We start from the raw sequence: 16,543 nt of genomic DNA on the forward strand, positions 1-16,543 counted from the left end.
GATGTTCGAAATGCTGCGGAAAATAGGAGTTAGCTATAGGGAGAGATGGGTAATACAGCGTGTACAAGAGCGAAGAGGGAATAATAAGAGTGGAAGAAGACCAAGAATAAAGTGCTCGGTTTAAAAAGAATGTAAGACAGGATATAGTCTTTCGTCCCTACTGTTCAATCTATACTTTGAATGTAAGACAGGATATAGTCTTTCACCCCTACTGTTCAATCTATACTTCGAAAAAGTCATGGAAACAAAAGAAAGGTTCAAGAGCGGAATTCAAATTCAAAGTGAAAGGATATAAATGTTAGGATTCCCTGGTGACATTGCTATTCTGAGTGCAAGTGAAGAAGAATTGCAGGAGTTGCTCAACGGAATGAACAGTCTACTGAGTACGGAATATGGAGTGAGAATAAGTCGGACGGAAATAATGAGAAGCAGCGGATATGACAGGTGCGAGAAACTGGTCGTGAAGGAAATGAAGTTAAGAAATTCTGCTGCCTTGGCAGAAAAATAACCCGTGAGAGACTGAGCAAGGAGGACATCGAAAGCAAAGGGCTTTCCTGGTCAAGAGAAACGTAAGTCTTAAATTGAGGAAGAAATTCCTGAGAATGTACGTTTGGATCACAGCATTGTATGGACTGTGGGAAAACCTGAACAGAAGAAAATCGAAGCATTTGAGAGATGTAGTGTTGTAGACGAATGTTGAAAAGTAAGTGGACTGATTGATAAGGTATGGAAGGAATGTTCTACATACAATAGGAGAGGAAAGGAATATATACCACTGACAAGAATGGGCAGGATGACATGACATCTGTTAAGACACCAGGGAATAACTTCAATGGTATTAGAGGGAGCTATAGCGGGTAAGAACTGTAGAGGAAGACAAGAAGAGACTGGGTGGAACACATCCAATAGATAGTTGTTGCAAGTACTTTACTAATCTGGTAGTACATGAAAAGAGGAATTCGTGGCGGACTGCATCAAACCAGAAGAAGACTGATGACTCAATAAAAAACAAACAAACAAATAAATTTAGGGGTGATATGATTAACTAATTAATTAAAAAAAATGCTTGAGCTAGCTAGCTAGACGCGCTACGCGCCCGTCCCGCACGCTCCGCGTCAGCGTCCAGCTGCTGCCAGTGCCAGGATGAAAGCCGACGCGAGGAGGTGGCCAGTCGCCGCAGCCGCAGATCGCAGCAACACTGCGCTCGCGTCGGCCACCGCGCCACCTCCTCGCGCCGGCTGTCTCCCTTGCACTGGCAGCAGCTGGAGGAGGCTACGGGCGGCGGCGGAGATGTGTGTAACAAACAAAAAAAACAAAAAAAAATTACTGAAACCCAGAGGCTTAGTGAAAATGTTCATACAACTGACGTAACCAACAGATGCTTGTGTCAGTCGGTTATCTCACATTAAGTGAAATCATTCGAAATCATTCAAATATGGAGTGTGACGTTGCCACAGGGAGAGTAAGTTTGTTTCATCTGGTTGTTTATTCCTTGAGATTTTTTAATTTTTTTTTTTATTTTTTTTTTAGTCGGCTGGCCTGTCGGTTGTTCAAAACAGTCGGTTATCCCATTACTAATAAACTGACCAGCAGAATATATGTTGTTGTTGTTGTTGTTCTTGTTGTGATCTTCAGTCCTGAGACTAGTTTGATGCAGCTCTCCATGCTACTCTATCCTGTAAGCTTCTTCATCTCCCAGTACCTACTGCAACCTACATCCTTCTGAATCCGCTTAGTGTATTCATCTCTAGGTCTTCACTTCCATACATGGCTACACTCCATACAAATACTTTCAGAAACGACTTCCCGACATTTAAATCTATACTCGATGTTAACAAACTTCTCTTCTTCAGAAACGCTTTCCTTGCCATTGACAGTCTACATTTTATATCCTCTCTACTTCGACCATCATCAGTTATTTTGCTCCCCAAATAGCAAAACTCCTTTACTATTTTACGTGTCTCATTTCTTAATATAATTCCCTCAGCATCACCTGACTTAATCCGACTACATTCCATTATCCTCGTTTTGCTTTTGTTGATGTTCATCTTATACCCTCCTTTCAAGACACTGTCCATTCCGTTCAACTGCTCTTCCAAGTCCTTTGCTGTCTCTGACAGAATTACAGTGTCATCGGCGAACCTAAAAAGTTTTTATTTCTTCTCCATGGATTTTAATACCTACTCCGAACTTTTCTTTTGTTTCCTTTACTGCTTGCTCAATATGCAGATTGAATAGCATCGGGGATAGGCTACAACCCTGTCTCACTCCCTCCCCAACCACTGCTTCCCTTTCATGCCCCTCGACTCTTATAACTGCCATCTGGTTTCTGTACAAATTGTAAATAGCCTTTCGCTCACTGTATTTTACCCCTGCCACCTTCAGAATTTGAAAGAGAGTATTCCAGTCAACATTGTCAAAAGCTTTCTCTAAGTCTACAAATGCTAGAAATGTAGGTTTGCCTTTCCTTAACCTTTCTTCTAAGATAAGCTGTAGGGTCAGTATTGCCTCGCGTGTTCCAACATTTCTACGGAATCCAAACTGATCTTCCCCGAGATCGGCCTCTACCATTTTTTCCATTCGTCTGTAAAGAATTCGCGTTAGTATTTCGCAGATGTGACTGATTAAACTGATAGTTTGGTAATTTTCACATCTGTCAACACCTGATTTCTTTGGGATTGGAATTATTACACTCCTGGAAATGGAAAAAAGAACACATTGACACCGGTGTGTCAGACCCACCATACTTGCTCCGGACACTGCGAGAGGGCTGTACAAGCAATGATCACATGCACAGCACAGCGGACACACCAGGAACCGCGGTGTTGGCCGTCGAATGGCGCTAGCTGCGCAGCATTTGTGCACCGCCGCCGTCAGTGTCAGCCAGTTTGCCGTGGCATACGGAGCTCCATCGCAGACTTTAACACTGGTAGCATGCCGCGACAGCGTGGACGTGAACCGTATGTGCAGTTGACGGACTTTGAGCGAGGGCGTATAGTGGGCATGCGGGAGGCCGGGTGGACGTACCGCCGAATTGCTCAACACGTGGGGCGTGAGGTCTCCACAGTACATCGATGTTGTCGCCAGTGGTCGGCGGAAGGTGCACGTGCCCGTCGACCTGGGACCGGACCGCAGCGACGCACGGATGCACGCCAAGACCGTAGGATCCTACGCAGTGCCGTAGGGGACCGCACCGCCACTTCCCAGCAAATTAGGGACACTGTTGCTCCTGGGGTATCGGCGAGGACCATTCGCAACCGTCTCCATGAAGCTGGGCTACGGTCCCACACACCGTTAGGCCGTCTTCCGCTCACGCCCCAACATCGTGCAGCCCGCCTCCAGTGGTGTCGCGACAGGCGTGAATGGAGGGACGAATGGAGACGTGTCGTCTTCAGCGATGAGTCGCTTCTGCCTTGGTGCCAATGATGGTCGTATGCGTGTTTGGCGCCGTGCAGGTGAGCGCCACAATCAGGACTGCATACGACCGAGGCACACAGGGCCAACACCCGGCGTCATGGTGTGGCGAGCGATCTCCTACACTGGCCGTACACCACTGGTGATCTTCGAGGGGACACTGAATAGTGCACGGTACATCCAAACCGTCATCGAACCCATCGTTCTACCATTCCTAGACCGGCAAGGGAACTTGCTGTTCCAACAGGACAATGCACGTCCGCATGTATCCCGTGCCACCCAACATGCTCTAGAAGGTGTAAGTCAACTACCCTGGCCAGCAAGATCTCCGGATCTGTCCCCCATTGAGCATGTTTGGGACTGGATGAAGCGTCGTCTCACGCGGTCTGCTCGTCCAGCACGAACGCTGGTCCAACTGAGGCGCCAGGTGGAAATGGCATGGCAAGCCGTTCCACAGGACTACATCCAGCATCTCTACGATCGTCTCCATGGGAGAATAGCAGCCTGCATTGCTGCGAAAGGTGGATATACACTGTACTAGTGCCGACATTGTGCATGCTCTGTTGCCTGTGTCTATGTGCCTGTGGTTCCGTCAGTGTGATCATGTGATGTATCTGACCCCAGGAATGTGTCAATAAAGTTTCCCCTTCCTGGGACAATGAATTCACGGTGTTCTTATTTCAATTTCCAGGAGTGTATATTCTTCTTGAAGTCTGAGGGAATTTCGCCTGTCTCATACATCTTGCTCACCAGATGGTAGAGTTTTGTCAGGAGTGGCTCTCCCAATGCTGTCAGTAGTTCTAATGGAATGTTGTCTACTCCCGGGGTTTTGTTTCGTCTTAGGTCTTTCAGTGCTCTGTCAACCTCTTCACGCAATATCTTATCTCCTATTTCATCTTCATCTACCTCCTCTTCCATTTCTATAATATTGTCCTCAAGAACATCGCCCCTGTATAGACCCTCTATATACACCTTCCACCATTCTGCTTTCCCTTCTTTGCTTAGAACTGTGTTTTCATCTGCGCTCTTGATATTCATGCAAGTGGTTCTCTTCTCTCCAAAGGTCTCTTTAATTTTCCTGTAGGCAGTGTCTATCTTACCCCTAGTGAGATAAGCCTCTACATCCTTACATGTGTTCTCTAGCCATCCCTGCTTAGCCATTTTGCACTTCCTGTCGGCATATATAATAAATGTAATTAAAACTTGCTGATTACTGACAAATTTACAAATCAGACTTACCTGAACAGTAGGAAGTCATTACTGTAGCTAGAGTAACAGCTGACACCTACTTGGGTTTTAGGAAGCAAGTGTTATTACGACTGCGTGCCATGTGATGTCTGAGGATGGTACTGTGTACCGAAATTGGTAGCTAGTACGCAAAGCAAAGAAAAAGTGCGACTGAAGGCTGAAACAAATACTTTTTCTCAATACACTGATGGCTATTGCGACTGGCAGTATGTGGGAAATGCAGATATGGTATGAGTCACCACTCAGAACCACTCGTTTCCAGTCTCCCAGTTGTGCCGCTCTTTACTCCACCTCAAGTGCCAGTTAAAACTGATTACAGAATTCGATAGATTACGATGATCTGCTCGACCATCGTATCCCATTCCTTTTAAGTCCCTGTGCACGGTCATTACGTTAACTGCTCTGCTGGTAACATTTCTGTAACACAGGTGATTCTGTTCACTTATTTTTGTGCGACGTTTGCAACCACTCTTCGCAACGCAGGACAGTCTGTGTGTGCCTGGTGTAGATTTAGCACTAGCTGTTCCTTCACGTTTCCACTTCACAGTCACTTCAGTAGTTGAATTTGACAGTCATAGAAGGGTCGAAATGTCGCTGACGGATTTGGTACTCCAACACCTAGTCCATATTTGAACCCACTGACCTCTCCTGACTGACTCGCACTCCCGTTACTGCTTCTCTGATAAAAAAATTACAAGCGGCACATTACACCGCACCTGCTTTTATACTATGGCCAATACTGCACGTCTGTTTTACTACCATATGTATGAGCTGACAAATGATTTCCGACAAAAAATAAATGTCTTCTAAATTAAGAATCTTCTAAAACATTGACAGAAAATAGATTCACTCAAGTGGGCATCCTCCATTTCCACTCAGAAATCCGTCAGAGCAGACACTTGATTTTATTAAAGTTCACCCTGTATATGGAATCATTAGAAATCAAAATAAATAAATAATAATAACCACGAATTTTATTTCACATTTGCTAATTTACAGTACTTATTATGAAAAAGATATCACAGCTTAAAAGTTTTACATTGTTAAGAGCATTTTAAACCTACAAATCACAATACTGCCGTACCTTTCAATGCATCTTTTGACTAGGCAGTAGGAACTCATTACACACTACAAATATTTCCATCTTTTAATTTACAAGTAATAACACCTTTGTCAGGAAGTATATTCAAATCTAAAGGATAGCAGGTCAATACAAACAAATCATAGCATACTGCAATAAACAGGTACATCTCAGGACGACAATTTTACACCCACGATGGTAGCCTAGAAGTGAAACTGAAAGGGAACAGACAAACAAATGCAAGAACTAGCAATTGAGCATACCATGTAGTACCATTTCTTACAGAGTTATAATTCAAGTAATATCTGACACATCAGTCAGCTGCAATACCAGTGTACAGAATGCAAGAAATACTATTATTTTGAAACTGATGTGCAGTGAAGTCTCTTACAAGTGAAAAGACATCTTGCTGTACACTATAAGCTGCATGTAAAAATATTTAATTGCGAGACCAACATTCAAGCATATACTCCAGTGACATTTGATACAGAGGACAAACAAATGAATGTATGCACATTGATGTCAGCAACATAAGAACATCCTGTACATATTGCAGTTGATATGTAAAGTTACTTACATATTGTATGCATTATGTCAATGATGTGCATGTGTCAACTGTAAAATCTTTGTGATTTTAAAATTGATGTGAGCCTAGAGAAAACAGCATCCTTTGCATATTTAAAATCTAATCATAACAATGTCTATGTAATCACGATAGGGTCCACATCTGTACCTCTGAGGTACACAGCTCATCATGTGTGGAAGTTACAACTGGCTAAAGCTGAAGAGCCATACTTCTTGGCAACATTGGACATTACTTTTGTAGGATGAAAATATGAAACTTACACTCAGAGCAACGAGTCTTACATTACAGGACTCTTGCTATCACTGAGAGAGATAATTCACGTCTAGACACGAATATTTACAAACTGTGGACCACAAAACATCTCTTGCCAATCTCTGATGGAGGATATTTGTGCATTGAAGGGGGCACCCACTACAGTCTGCCAAAACGATCCAAACATTTACCTAAAGAAATTGATGTCTGGTACCTTTCTTTGTCAACAGAGTAGTAACTAAAAATATTAATACGATAAATTTCAGTATTAATTATTACCATAAAATGAATACTAGCTCGCAACAGCATTGATTCAGACAATGTGGAAACGTGAATTAAACATGACCAGTTCGGTAAACAGTACCACTCACAATAGTGTAAACTAGGGCCAAGAGTTTCAAAACACAAAGTCGTTGTGTTACAGATATCACACCGACACACAGTGACCTAGAAACGAGTCCGCATCTTTTACTCACTGCGTCTTCACTTTATCTCGTTTTGACCTGAATATGAGGGCGACTGTCCACCGCAGGACAAAGCACACGACAGTGACTGCAACTACGGCCACGAGCAGGACGAAGCCGATGACGTCCAACAGCAGCAGCTGCCACCAGTGGAGGTCCAGGGCGGCGCTGCGCAGGTGCGGCGCTCCCTTATGGCGGATCATGTACTCCAACCACCACACCGCCTTGTCCAGGGATGTCTCCCAGTGCTCGCGGAACAGCTTCGAGTACTGCTTCATGTTCTCGGAGTACCTACGGAAGGGAAGACCAGCAACAATTTATCTCGCATGCTCACGGTACATCTGCTGCTATATTATCACATCACTTTATCTTTTCATTAAATGTTAACACATCTGAGTTCATCAGTGCTGTTCGTGTTTAATGTTGTTACTGTTGTGTACATAATTCCGTGTAGTCAGCGCGTACACAACTTTCCCACTAGACCGCGCACCGCCAAGCACAACAGCGCAGGCGCAGCGCACGTCTGTCTCAGCACTACGAGACGGACCAAATTCTGCCTTAGAGACGGCGCTGCCTTAGAGACGGACCAAATTCTGCTTCCGCCGAATCGTGTATTAATATGTAACGCAGCCAATGAGATTGCTGCTAACATAGAACCATTTCTCCTCACAGATCACACTCGCGCAGTGATACCTGAATGCGCGAGGTATTATAACGAGTGTACAGACCTCCGATGAGTCACTCTGCATTTGTCTACAACAGTCTGTACCAGTCTACATTTGTCTGTATCAGTCTATGGTCATGTTTCAGTCTGCACCTAATCAGATTATCGTATTCCTGTACATAGCCATGAAGAGAAATGTATAGACACTTTGTCAAGTATCAGAGATATGTGAGAATAAGATTAACGTACCAAGACCAAAGGAACTTCAGATTGTCAATTGTAAACAGAATCCAGAATCAAGTTACGTAATGTCTACGCTTTTTATTATTTTAATAAAATGTGTGTGAAAATTAATCAAGTTCTGTTTAAAGTTGGTCACCATCAGTCTGCTACTCTAAGCGTGCAAGTGGCGTTTCTATCGTCTGACCTAACAGCAGGAGATTAACACGCCACGATAAGACCACGAGACATATTGCTGACACTCGCCTACTTCGTTAGAGCGACAAGTCAAATAATCTGATGGTGTGTGTACCGAAGGTCTCACAGTATACACACCACAGTTACCATGACAGATAGGATTATAATGGCCACAAACAGCGTTAGATGCTGACTGGTCACTGTGAAGGACTCAGAGGTCGCCACAAGGGAAGCCTCTATATTTTGTACGAAACTCATGTGCACCTGCCACCTGAGAACAGGTTACGGACTCCCTGCAATAATGTATCATCACGTACCATTACTCCGAGACTAGCAGCAATCGGATTAAGTAATTACCTTCCCACGCTTACGTGCTGTGAACCCAACATAAACGGCTGCATTTGGAGTCGTGGCATGATTGGGAAGCATGGACTGCTGATCGGTGCCATTGCACTGTGTTCAGTTCTGCACTAAACTGGATGACCGTCGATGGCGCATTTGCTTGCGTCCTGGGGAGAACTTCCACTGAGCCAGTGGTTTGGTGTGACGCTATAGGGAGCCATCAGCTTACGGCTGACAGAGATCGAGGCAACTCTGACGGCACTACGGTACAACACACACATCCCGTGTCCTCGCGTGTTCCTCTCATGCGACCATGGAATGGTGCCACTTTTCAAGGGGACAATGCTCAACCTCACATGGCACATCACACTATAAATTGACTGTGTTCTCAAGGTATTCACGTAGTCAGCAACACCCTGAATGTTTTCCTGATCTAACATCAGTGGAACTGCCTAGGACTTTCGCCCCAATGCCAATATGCAGGATATTGAGGATCAGCTGCAACACTTCCGGGCCATCTAATTCAGAAAGGGATACAGTGGCCTTATCACGTCCTTCCCTACCAGATCTGGGCAGGCATCCAGGATAGAAATGTGCAACGTCATACCGATAAGCGGACCCACACAGTAAAGTTCTTTGTTAATGTCGCCGGCCGTGGTGGCCGAGCGGTTCTAGGCGCTACAGTTTGGAACCGCGCGACCGCTATGGTCGCAGGTTCGAATCCTGCCTCGGGCATGGATGTGTGTGATGTCCTTAGGTTTAAGTAGTTCTAAGTTCTACGGGACTGATGACCTCAGAAGTTGAGTCCCATAGTGCTCAGAGCCATTTGAACCAATTTTTTTTTTTTTTTGTTAATATCATTCGAGTTTTTAATCACTGAAAAAACATCATATATCCTCTCAACCATTGAAGTGATTACTTCTTTCGTCAGGCAGTGTATTTACTAGGATGTATTATTGCTCAGTCTTGTGAAACTGACTGGCAATATGTGTTATTTATATTTAAATTTCATGTGGCACTTGGAGAACGGGGACCAGGGATTCTTAGTGCTTCAGCGACCAGTAATGTTCGTTTTTAAATCCTGAGATAAGCCAACAGTTGTCAGTGCATGGGTTCAGTATGAAATGCCACACGATGTTTTGGTGGACGAAACATCAGTTCATATGAAATCTGTATAGTTCATTTGGAACAGAGAGTTATTGCTCCAGCTGCAGTATAAAAACAAACAAAATCTTTCATCCTGTGCGAATTTTTTCTCTGTATTGTTTCTCACTTGATAATACCGAAACGCTACCACGTCCAATGCATCCACTTAATTAAAGTAATTCATTTATGTCATTTTTATCTCATCTATACAGCAATCTATTGCTTATTCGTACCTCGATAAATTAAATTTCTCGATAAACGGAGTTACTCTTGTCCCTTCGAAAAAAGTCAATAAATCTTAAATCCTAAGTGTTTTGACACACTCCCACACTCCATAAATCGAAATGATCATCATGACAGACCGAGCACAAACACTAAAAATCGCAGTTGGCGCCAACCTAGCATTCAGTAATTTGAATATTTCGGTACATCTTTCCACTTTCAACTATTTGTGACACTTCTTTGTTTAGTCTATAATGAATAACCGAAAAGCGATGTGGTATAAATATTTGGCCTCCTCGTGTACCGCCATTGGGTATTACATAATAGAACGACATTTCTTGACATAACTGGCCGTGACAGACAGTCAGCCTATTACGTGGTAATGTTAGTGAAACTGTGTGAATAATTCTGACGTATTACGTCAACTGGAGGTAGAAAATCTAATTTTTCTACTCCAGGGAGGTCATTCTCCACCAGACGTTGACACACAGTCAACACGGATTCAAAAAAATATTCATTCTTGAGAAACACAACTATCTCTTTATTCAAACGAAGCAATGAGTGGTATCGACAGCAAATTGATTCCACATCTCTGAATTTCCAGAAGGATTTTGACATCGTTCCTCACGAGAGACTTCTAATCAAACTGTGTGTCTATGGAATACTGCTTCAGTTTTGCCACAGGATCCATGATTTCCTCTCAGAAACGTCACAGTACGTAATAATCGACTGATAGTCATAAAATAAAACAGAAATGGTATCCGGCATTCCCCAAGGAAGTGTTATAGGCCACCTACTGTTCCTAATTACATAAATGATATAGGTGATGATCTGAACACTCAACTGGGACTGTTTGCAGATGATGCTGTCATTTATCGCTTAGTAAAGTCATCAGAAGATCAAAACCAATTGTAAACGTACTTACGCATGATGTGTAAATGGTTTGATAAGTGATAATTCTCTCTCAATAAGCGTGACGTCATCTACATTAGTACAAAAAGGAATCGGTTAAATTTAGATTACACGATAAATCACAAAAATTTAAAGGCTGTCAGTTTGACTAAATGCCTAGCAATTACAGTTATGAATAACTTAAGTTGGAGATTACATAGCTACTGTTGTTGGGAGAGCAATCCAAAGACTACGTTTTACTGGCAGAGCACTAAGATGATGCAAACAAGTGTACTCCACCATGCTTGTGGGTCCTTTGCTAGAGTGTTGCTGTGCTGCATGGCAACTTTACCAGATATGGTCGATGGAGGGCGTCGAAAAAGTTCAAGAAGGGTAACTCGTTCTGTAGCATCGCAGAATGGGGAGGAAGTGTCACGGATATGATAAGAGACTTTGGATGGCAGTCATTAAAACGAAAGTGTGTTCGTTGCGGCGAGATCTTTTCACGAAGTTTCAGACACCAGCTTTCTCCTCTGAAAGTGAAAATATTTTACTGTCGACAACCATCGAAGGAAGAAATGACCATCTTAATAAAATAAGAGAAATCAGAGGTCATTCAGCAAGATTTAAGGGTTCATTTTTTTCCAAGCGCTGTTGGAGAAAGAGTCCGAAGCTGCTTCGAATAACCCTCTGCCAGACACTTGAGTAAGAATTGCAGAGCAGTCATGTAGATATAGATAATCTCCGTCGCATCTTCTGTGGGAAATTAGATGCACATAACTGGAGTCACATTCACGTATAAAGCCAGCACGCTGTTTACTCAGGTACAGTTGTAAGTAGGGTGTTAAGGTTTTTATGTTGGTAATGCCACATAGCGCTCTGTATGAAAATCACTGACTGTGCTGTGTGCAGTCTGAGGGTGGTCGGCATTGTTGCAATATTTGCTATTGTAGTGTTGGGCGGTTGGATGTGAACAGCGCGTAGCGTTGCGCAGTAGGAGGTGAGCCGCCAGCAGTGGCGGATGTGGGGAGAGAGATGGCAGAATTTTGAGAGCGGACGATCTGGACGTGTGTCCATCAGAAAGAGTAAATTTGTAATACTGGATATCATGAACTGATATATACATTATGACTTTTGAAAATTATTAAGGTAAGTACATTGTTTGTTCTCTATCACAATCTTTCATTTGCTGACTATGCCTGTCAGTAGTTAGTTCCTTCAGTAGTTAGAATCTTTTATTTAGCTGGCAGTAGTGGCGCTCGCTATATTGCAGTAGTCAGAGTGACGAAGATTTTTGTGAGGCAAGCGATTCATGAAAGGTATAGGTTATTGTTAGCCAGGGCCATTCTTTTGAAGGGATTTTTGAAAGTCTGATTGGGTTGCGCTAAAAATATTGTGTGTCAGTTTAGTGTTGATCAGAATAAGTAAAGAGAGTAATGTCTGAGCACGTTCAGTTTTGCTCAGCTGTTTGAAAATCAAATAACGTAGAGGTTTATCAGCACAGTAATTCATTAATTTTTCTAAGGGGACTTTAAACAGTGACCGTTTTCGAACGTAGGGGAGGGGGGGGGGGGGTTGATTCCGTGATGATGTTGCAAACTTTCGGCGTTGATGGAGAGGAGTAAATGTAATTAGGTAAGGGATGCTGGTCTGGAAATGACCGAGTGGAAAGTTATACGCTAAATCTTTTCAGTTAAAACGCACTTTGTGTATACATAAAAGCATCATTTCGTATTTCGATAAAAGATTTTGTGCCTTCTCGGAATCGATCTGGAGTACTGACAAGGGCAGATTCTGTAATTTTTGATGTAGTATTTTCTCGTGTGCATGTTCGCAAGGTAAACACAAAAATATGGTATGCTGCATTTCATTCACGTCAGCGGTGTACCGCAAACTCCGGCTGCGATTTCCGCTGGCCATTTTTTGTGCTTTCAGTTGCACGCACATCCTTAGAACCAGGGTGCGATTTTTGCTTTTACCAGTGGGGGGGATGTCTTAGGGGGTTAGTAGAATTATACAGGGTGATTCAAAAAGAATACCACAACTTTAGAAATTTAAAACTCTGCAACGACAAAAGGCAGAGCTAAGCACTATCTGTCGGCGAATTAAGGGAGCTATAAAGTTTCATTTAGTTGTACATTTGTTCGCTTGAGCGCTGTTGACTAGGCATCAGCGTCAGTTGATGCTAAGATGGCGACCTCTCAACAGAAAGTTTTTTGTGTTATTGAGTACAGCAGAAGTGAATCGACGACAGTTGTTCAGCGTGCATTTCGAACGAAGTATGGTGTTAAACCTCCTTATAGGTGGTGTATTAAACGTTGGTATAAACAGTTTACAGAGAATGGGTGTTTGTGCAAAGGGAAAAGTTTTGGACGGCCGAGAACGAGTGATAAAAATGTAGCACGCATCCAGCAAGCATTTGTTCGCAGCCCAGAAAAATCGACTCGCAGAGCTAGGAGAGAGGATGGAGCGCCACCACATTGGCACTTATCTGTCCGTAACTACCTGAACGTCAACTACCCGAGGCGATGGATCGGCCGCCAGGCAGCCCGTGATAGAGCACTTCATCACTGGCCTCAAAGAAGCCCTGATCTTACCCCCTGCGATTTTTTCTTATGGGGGTATGTTAAGGACATGGTGTTTCGGCCACCTCTCCCAGCCATCATTGATGATTTGAAACGAGAAATAACAGCAGCTATCCAAACTGTTACGCCTGATATGCTACAGAGAGTGTGGAACGAGTTGGAGTATCGGGTTGATATTGCTCGAGTGTCTGGAGGGGGCATATTGAACATCTCTGAACTGGTTTTTGAGTGAAAAAAAACCTTTTTAAATACTCTTTGTAATGATGTATAACAGAAGGTTATACACTCCTGGAAATGGAAAAAAGAACACATTGACACCGGTGTGTCAGACCCACCATACCTGCTCCGGACACTGCGAGAGGGCTGTACAAGCAATGATCACACGCACGGCACAGCGGACACACCAGGAACCGCGGTGTTGGCCGTCGAATGGCGCTAGCTGCGCAGCATTTGTGCACCGCCGCCATCAGTGTCAGCCAGTTTGCCGTGGCATACGGAGCACCATCGCAGTCTTTAACACTGGTAGCATGCCGCGACAGCGTGGACGTGAACCGTATGTGCAGCTGACGGACTTTGAGCGAGGGCGTATAGTGGGCATGCGGGAGCCCGGGTGGACGTACCGCCGAATTGCTCAACACGTGGGGCGTGAGGTCTCCACAGTACATCGATGTTGTCGCCAGTGGTCGGCGGAAGGTGCACGTGCCCGTCGACCTGGAACCGGACCGCAGCGACGCACGGATGCACGCCAAGACCGTAGGATCCTACGCAGTGCCGTAGGGAACCGCACCGCCACTTCCCAGCAAATTAGGGACACTGTTGCTCCTGGGGTATCGGCGAGGACCATTCGCAACCGTCTCCATGAAGCTGGGCTACGGTCCCGCACACCGTTAGGCCGTCTTCCGCTCACGCCCCAACATCGTGCAGCCCGCCTCCAGTGGTGTCGCGACAGGCGTGAATGGAGGGACGAATGGAGACGTGTCGTCTTCAGCGATGAGAGTCGCTTCTGCCTTGGTGCCAATGATGGTCGTATGCGTGTTTGGCGCCGTGCACGTGAGCGCCACAATCAGGACTGCATACGACTGAGGCACACAGGGCCAACACCCGGCATCATGGTGTGGGGAGCAATCTCCTACACTGGCCGTACACCACTGGTGATCGTCGAGGGGACACTGAATAGTGCACGGTACATCCAAACCGTCATCGAACCCATCGTTCTACCATTCCTAGACCGGCAAGGGAACTTGCTGTTCCAACAGGACAATGCACGTCCGCATGTATCCCGTGCCACCCAACGTGCTCTAGAAGGTGTAAGTCAACTACCCTGGCCAGCAAGATCTCCGGATCTGTCCCCCATTGAGCATGTTTGGGACTGGATGAAGCGTCGTCTCACGCGGTCTGCACGTCCAGCACGAACGCTGGTTCAACTGAGGCGCCAGGTGGAAATGGCATGGCAAGCCGTTCCACAGGACTACATCCAGCATCTCTACGATCGTCTCCATGGGAGAATAGCAGCCTGCATTGCTGCGAAAGGTGGATATACACTGTACTAGTGCCGACATTGTGCATGCTCTGTTGCCTGTGTCTATGTGCCTGTGGTTCTGTCAGTGTGATCATGTGAAGTATCTGACCCCAGGAATGTGTCAATAAAGTTTCCCCTTCCTGGGACAATGAATTCACGGTGTTCTTATTTCAATTTCCAGGAGTGTATTATGTTTCTTTCATTAAATACACATTTTTATCTTGGACCGTGGCGTTATGCATGGTTAAACAGCTATTTATAAATATATGTTAATGCCGAAACTCACTATTCGCGCGTATGCACTATCAGAAAAGCCATCCCTTGTTATATCTTTAAAGGTACATTATAGGTAAAGCTTATTTACAAAATAATCTACAGACAGCTATACGAGAGGAATTCAAAAAGTAGAGGCACATTTGTGAAAAGCTGTACTTATTCTGATGTTAGAAAACTGAAACATATTAATAGTAAGACTTACTAAAAACTTTCAGTGTTCAGCTCCACAAATTTAAACTATATGTAAAGTTTTACTCCAGTGCATGGGAAATAAACATCCGAGGTTGGGATGCTTAAACTAAAACCAGAGGGGGGGGGGTGGTGGTCTGATGCAGAGGGGGGGAAATCCCCCCATCCCCCCCCCCCCCTGCAAATCGCACACTGCTTAGAACAGAAGTAGATAATGACGTATTTTTGGCTCTGGACACAACACAAAACGCAAACTACCAAACACGTTGAAGGTCACTGAAGGAGATAATGGCTTTGGAAAATAATAGTGAAGTTCCGTTACGTATTTCGTGAAATTTGTAAGTATGTTCTGTTAGAAATATTTAAAAACAAAAATTAATAAAAAAAACCGGTTGCGTTCTAGCTGTCACTTTCTGGTTCGCTTTGTAAAGAAATAGAAATGTTATTGAAATTGCAGTAGTATGTTTTAGCTTTTAGTTTGTACAGGATACTCTTATTGCGGCTTTTAGCTGATTACATTTACTCAGTCAACCTTTCGTCACTTCAGACTGTCAAGTAATGCAACATTTTCTGAGAACACTTGAAACTAAAACTGAAACTATCGAGAGTACTGCAGTTTACACGAAGCTCTGTCTACTTGGCTTGGCAGTGGAAGAGCATCTCAGAGAAAATGTCGTAATGTGGAGAAAGAATGGAAAGTATGGGCCAAGCTATCGAGAATTGAGTACGTATTATAGCGTCCCCAGTGAAATAATAAGAAAAGACTTAAAAACAGTATTTATAAAGAGGAGACATGTAAAAATTGAATAATATACATTTTTCTCATGTATCCGTATTATAACAATTTCTCTTTGTAAGTTTCGAGGGCAAAGAAGTATAACAAAATGATCTAAAGAGACGACAAGATACGCTCTTTTGTTAATTTTTTAGTCGTCTTCACTTCTTCTCTTGCCTTGATTGCGTGTAGACGGACATCTTGCGAGCGCTGGCAAATGTAAGCATATTTGTACTAATTAAACAGATAATATATTGATTTTATATTATTGTCCACTTGTAATTTGTAAGAGGTGATCCCGATTTCATGTCCGCTTTCCTTCAATTAACCTGCATTCGAGTAATTTACATTGCAACAATAGCAGCGGTCAATGCAGCCGGTCGATGCAGCCAACGACGCCAATACGTGCCGATATTAACATATAAAATTAGCGGACGCGAAAAACTCGCCCGCTATTGACATAATATGCATT

The 16,543-nt window shown here is 43.9% G+C and overlaps 1 protein-coding gene across 1 annotated transcript in view; it reads right to left on the minus strand.

The window, feature by feature from the left end:
• Positions 1–5,618: 5,618 nt before the first annotated feature.
• LOC124804730 (UDP-glucosyltransferase 2-like) overlaps positions 5,619–16,543 on the minus strand; it is a 197,289-nt gene continuing 186,364 nt past the window's right edge. Inside the window, exon 7 of the mRNA XM_047265024.1 lies at positions 5,619–7,336. Coding sequence (XP_047120980.1) covers positions 7,054–7,336 — 283 coding nt within the window. The 3' untranslated portion in view covers positions 5,619–7,053. The remainder of the gene's footprint in view (positions 7,337–16,543) is intronic.

This window comes from Schistocerca piceifrons, chromosome 7 (assembly GCF_021461385.2).
Source record: "Schistocerca piceifrons isolate TAMUIC-IGC-003096 chromosome 7, iqSchPice1.1, whole genome shotgun sequence".
In the NCBI taxonomy this organism is placed as follows: domain Eukaryota; kingdom Metazoa; phylum Arthropoda; class Insecta; order Orthoptera; family Acrididae; genus Schistocerca; species Schistocerca piceifrons.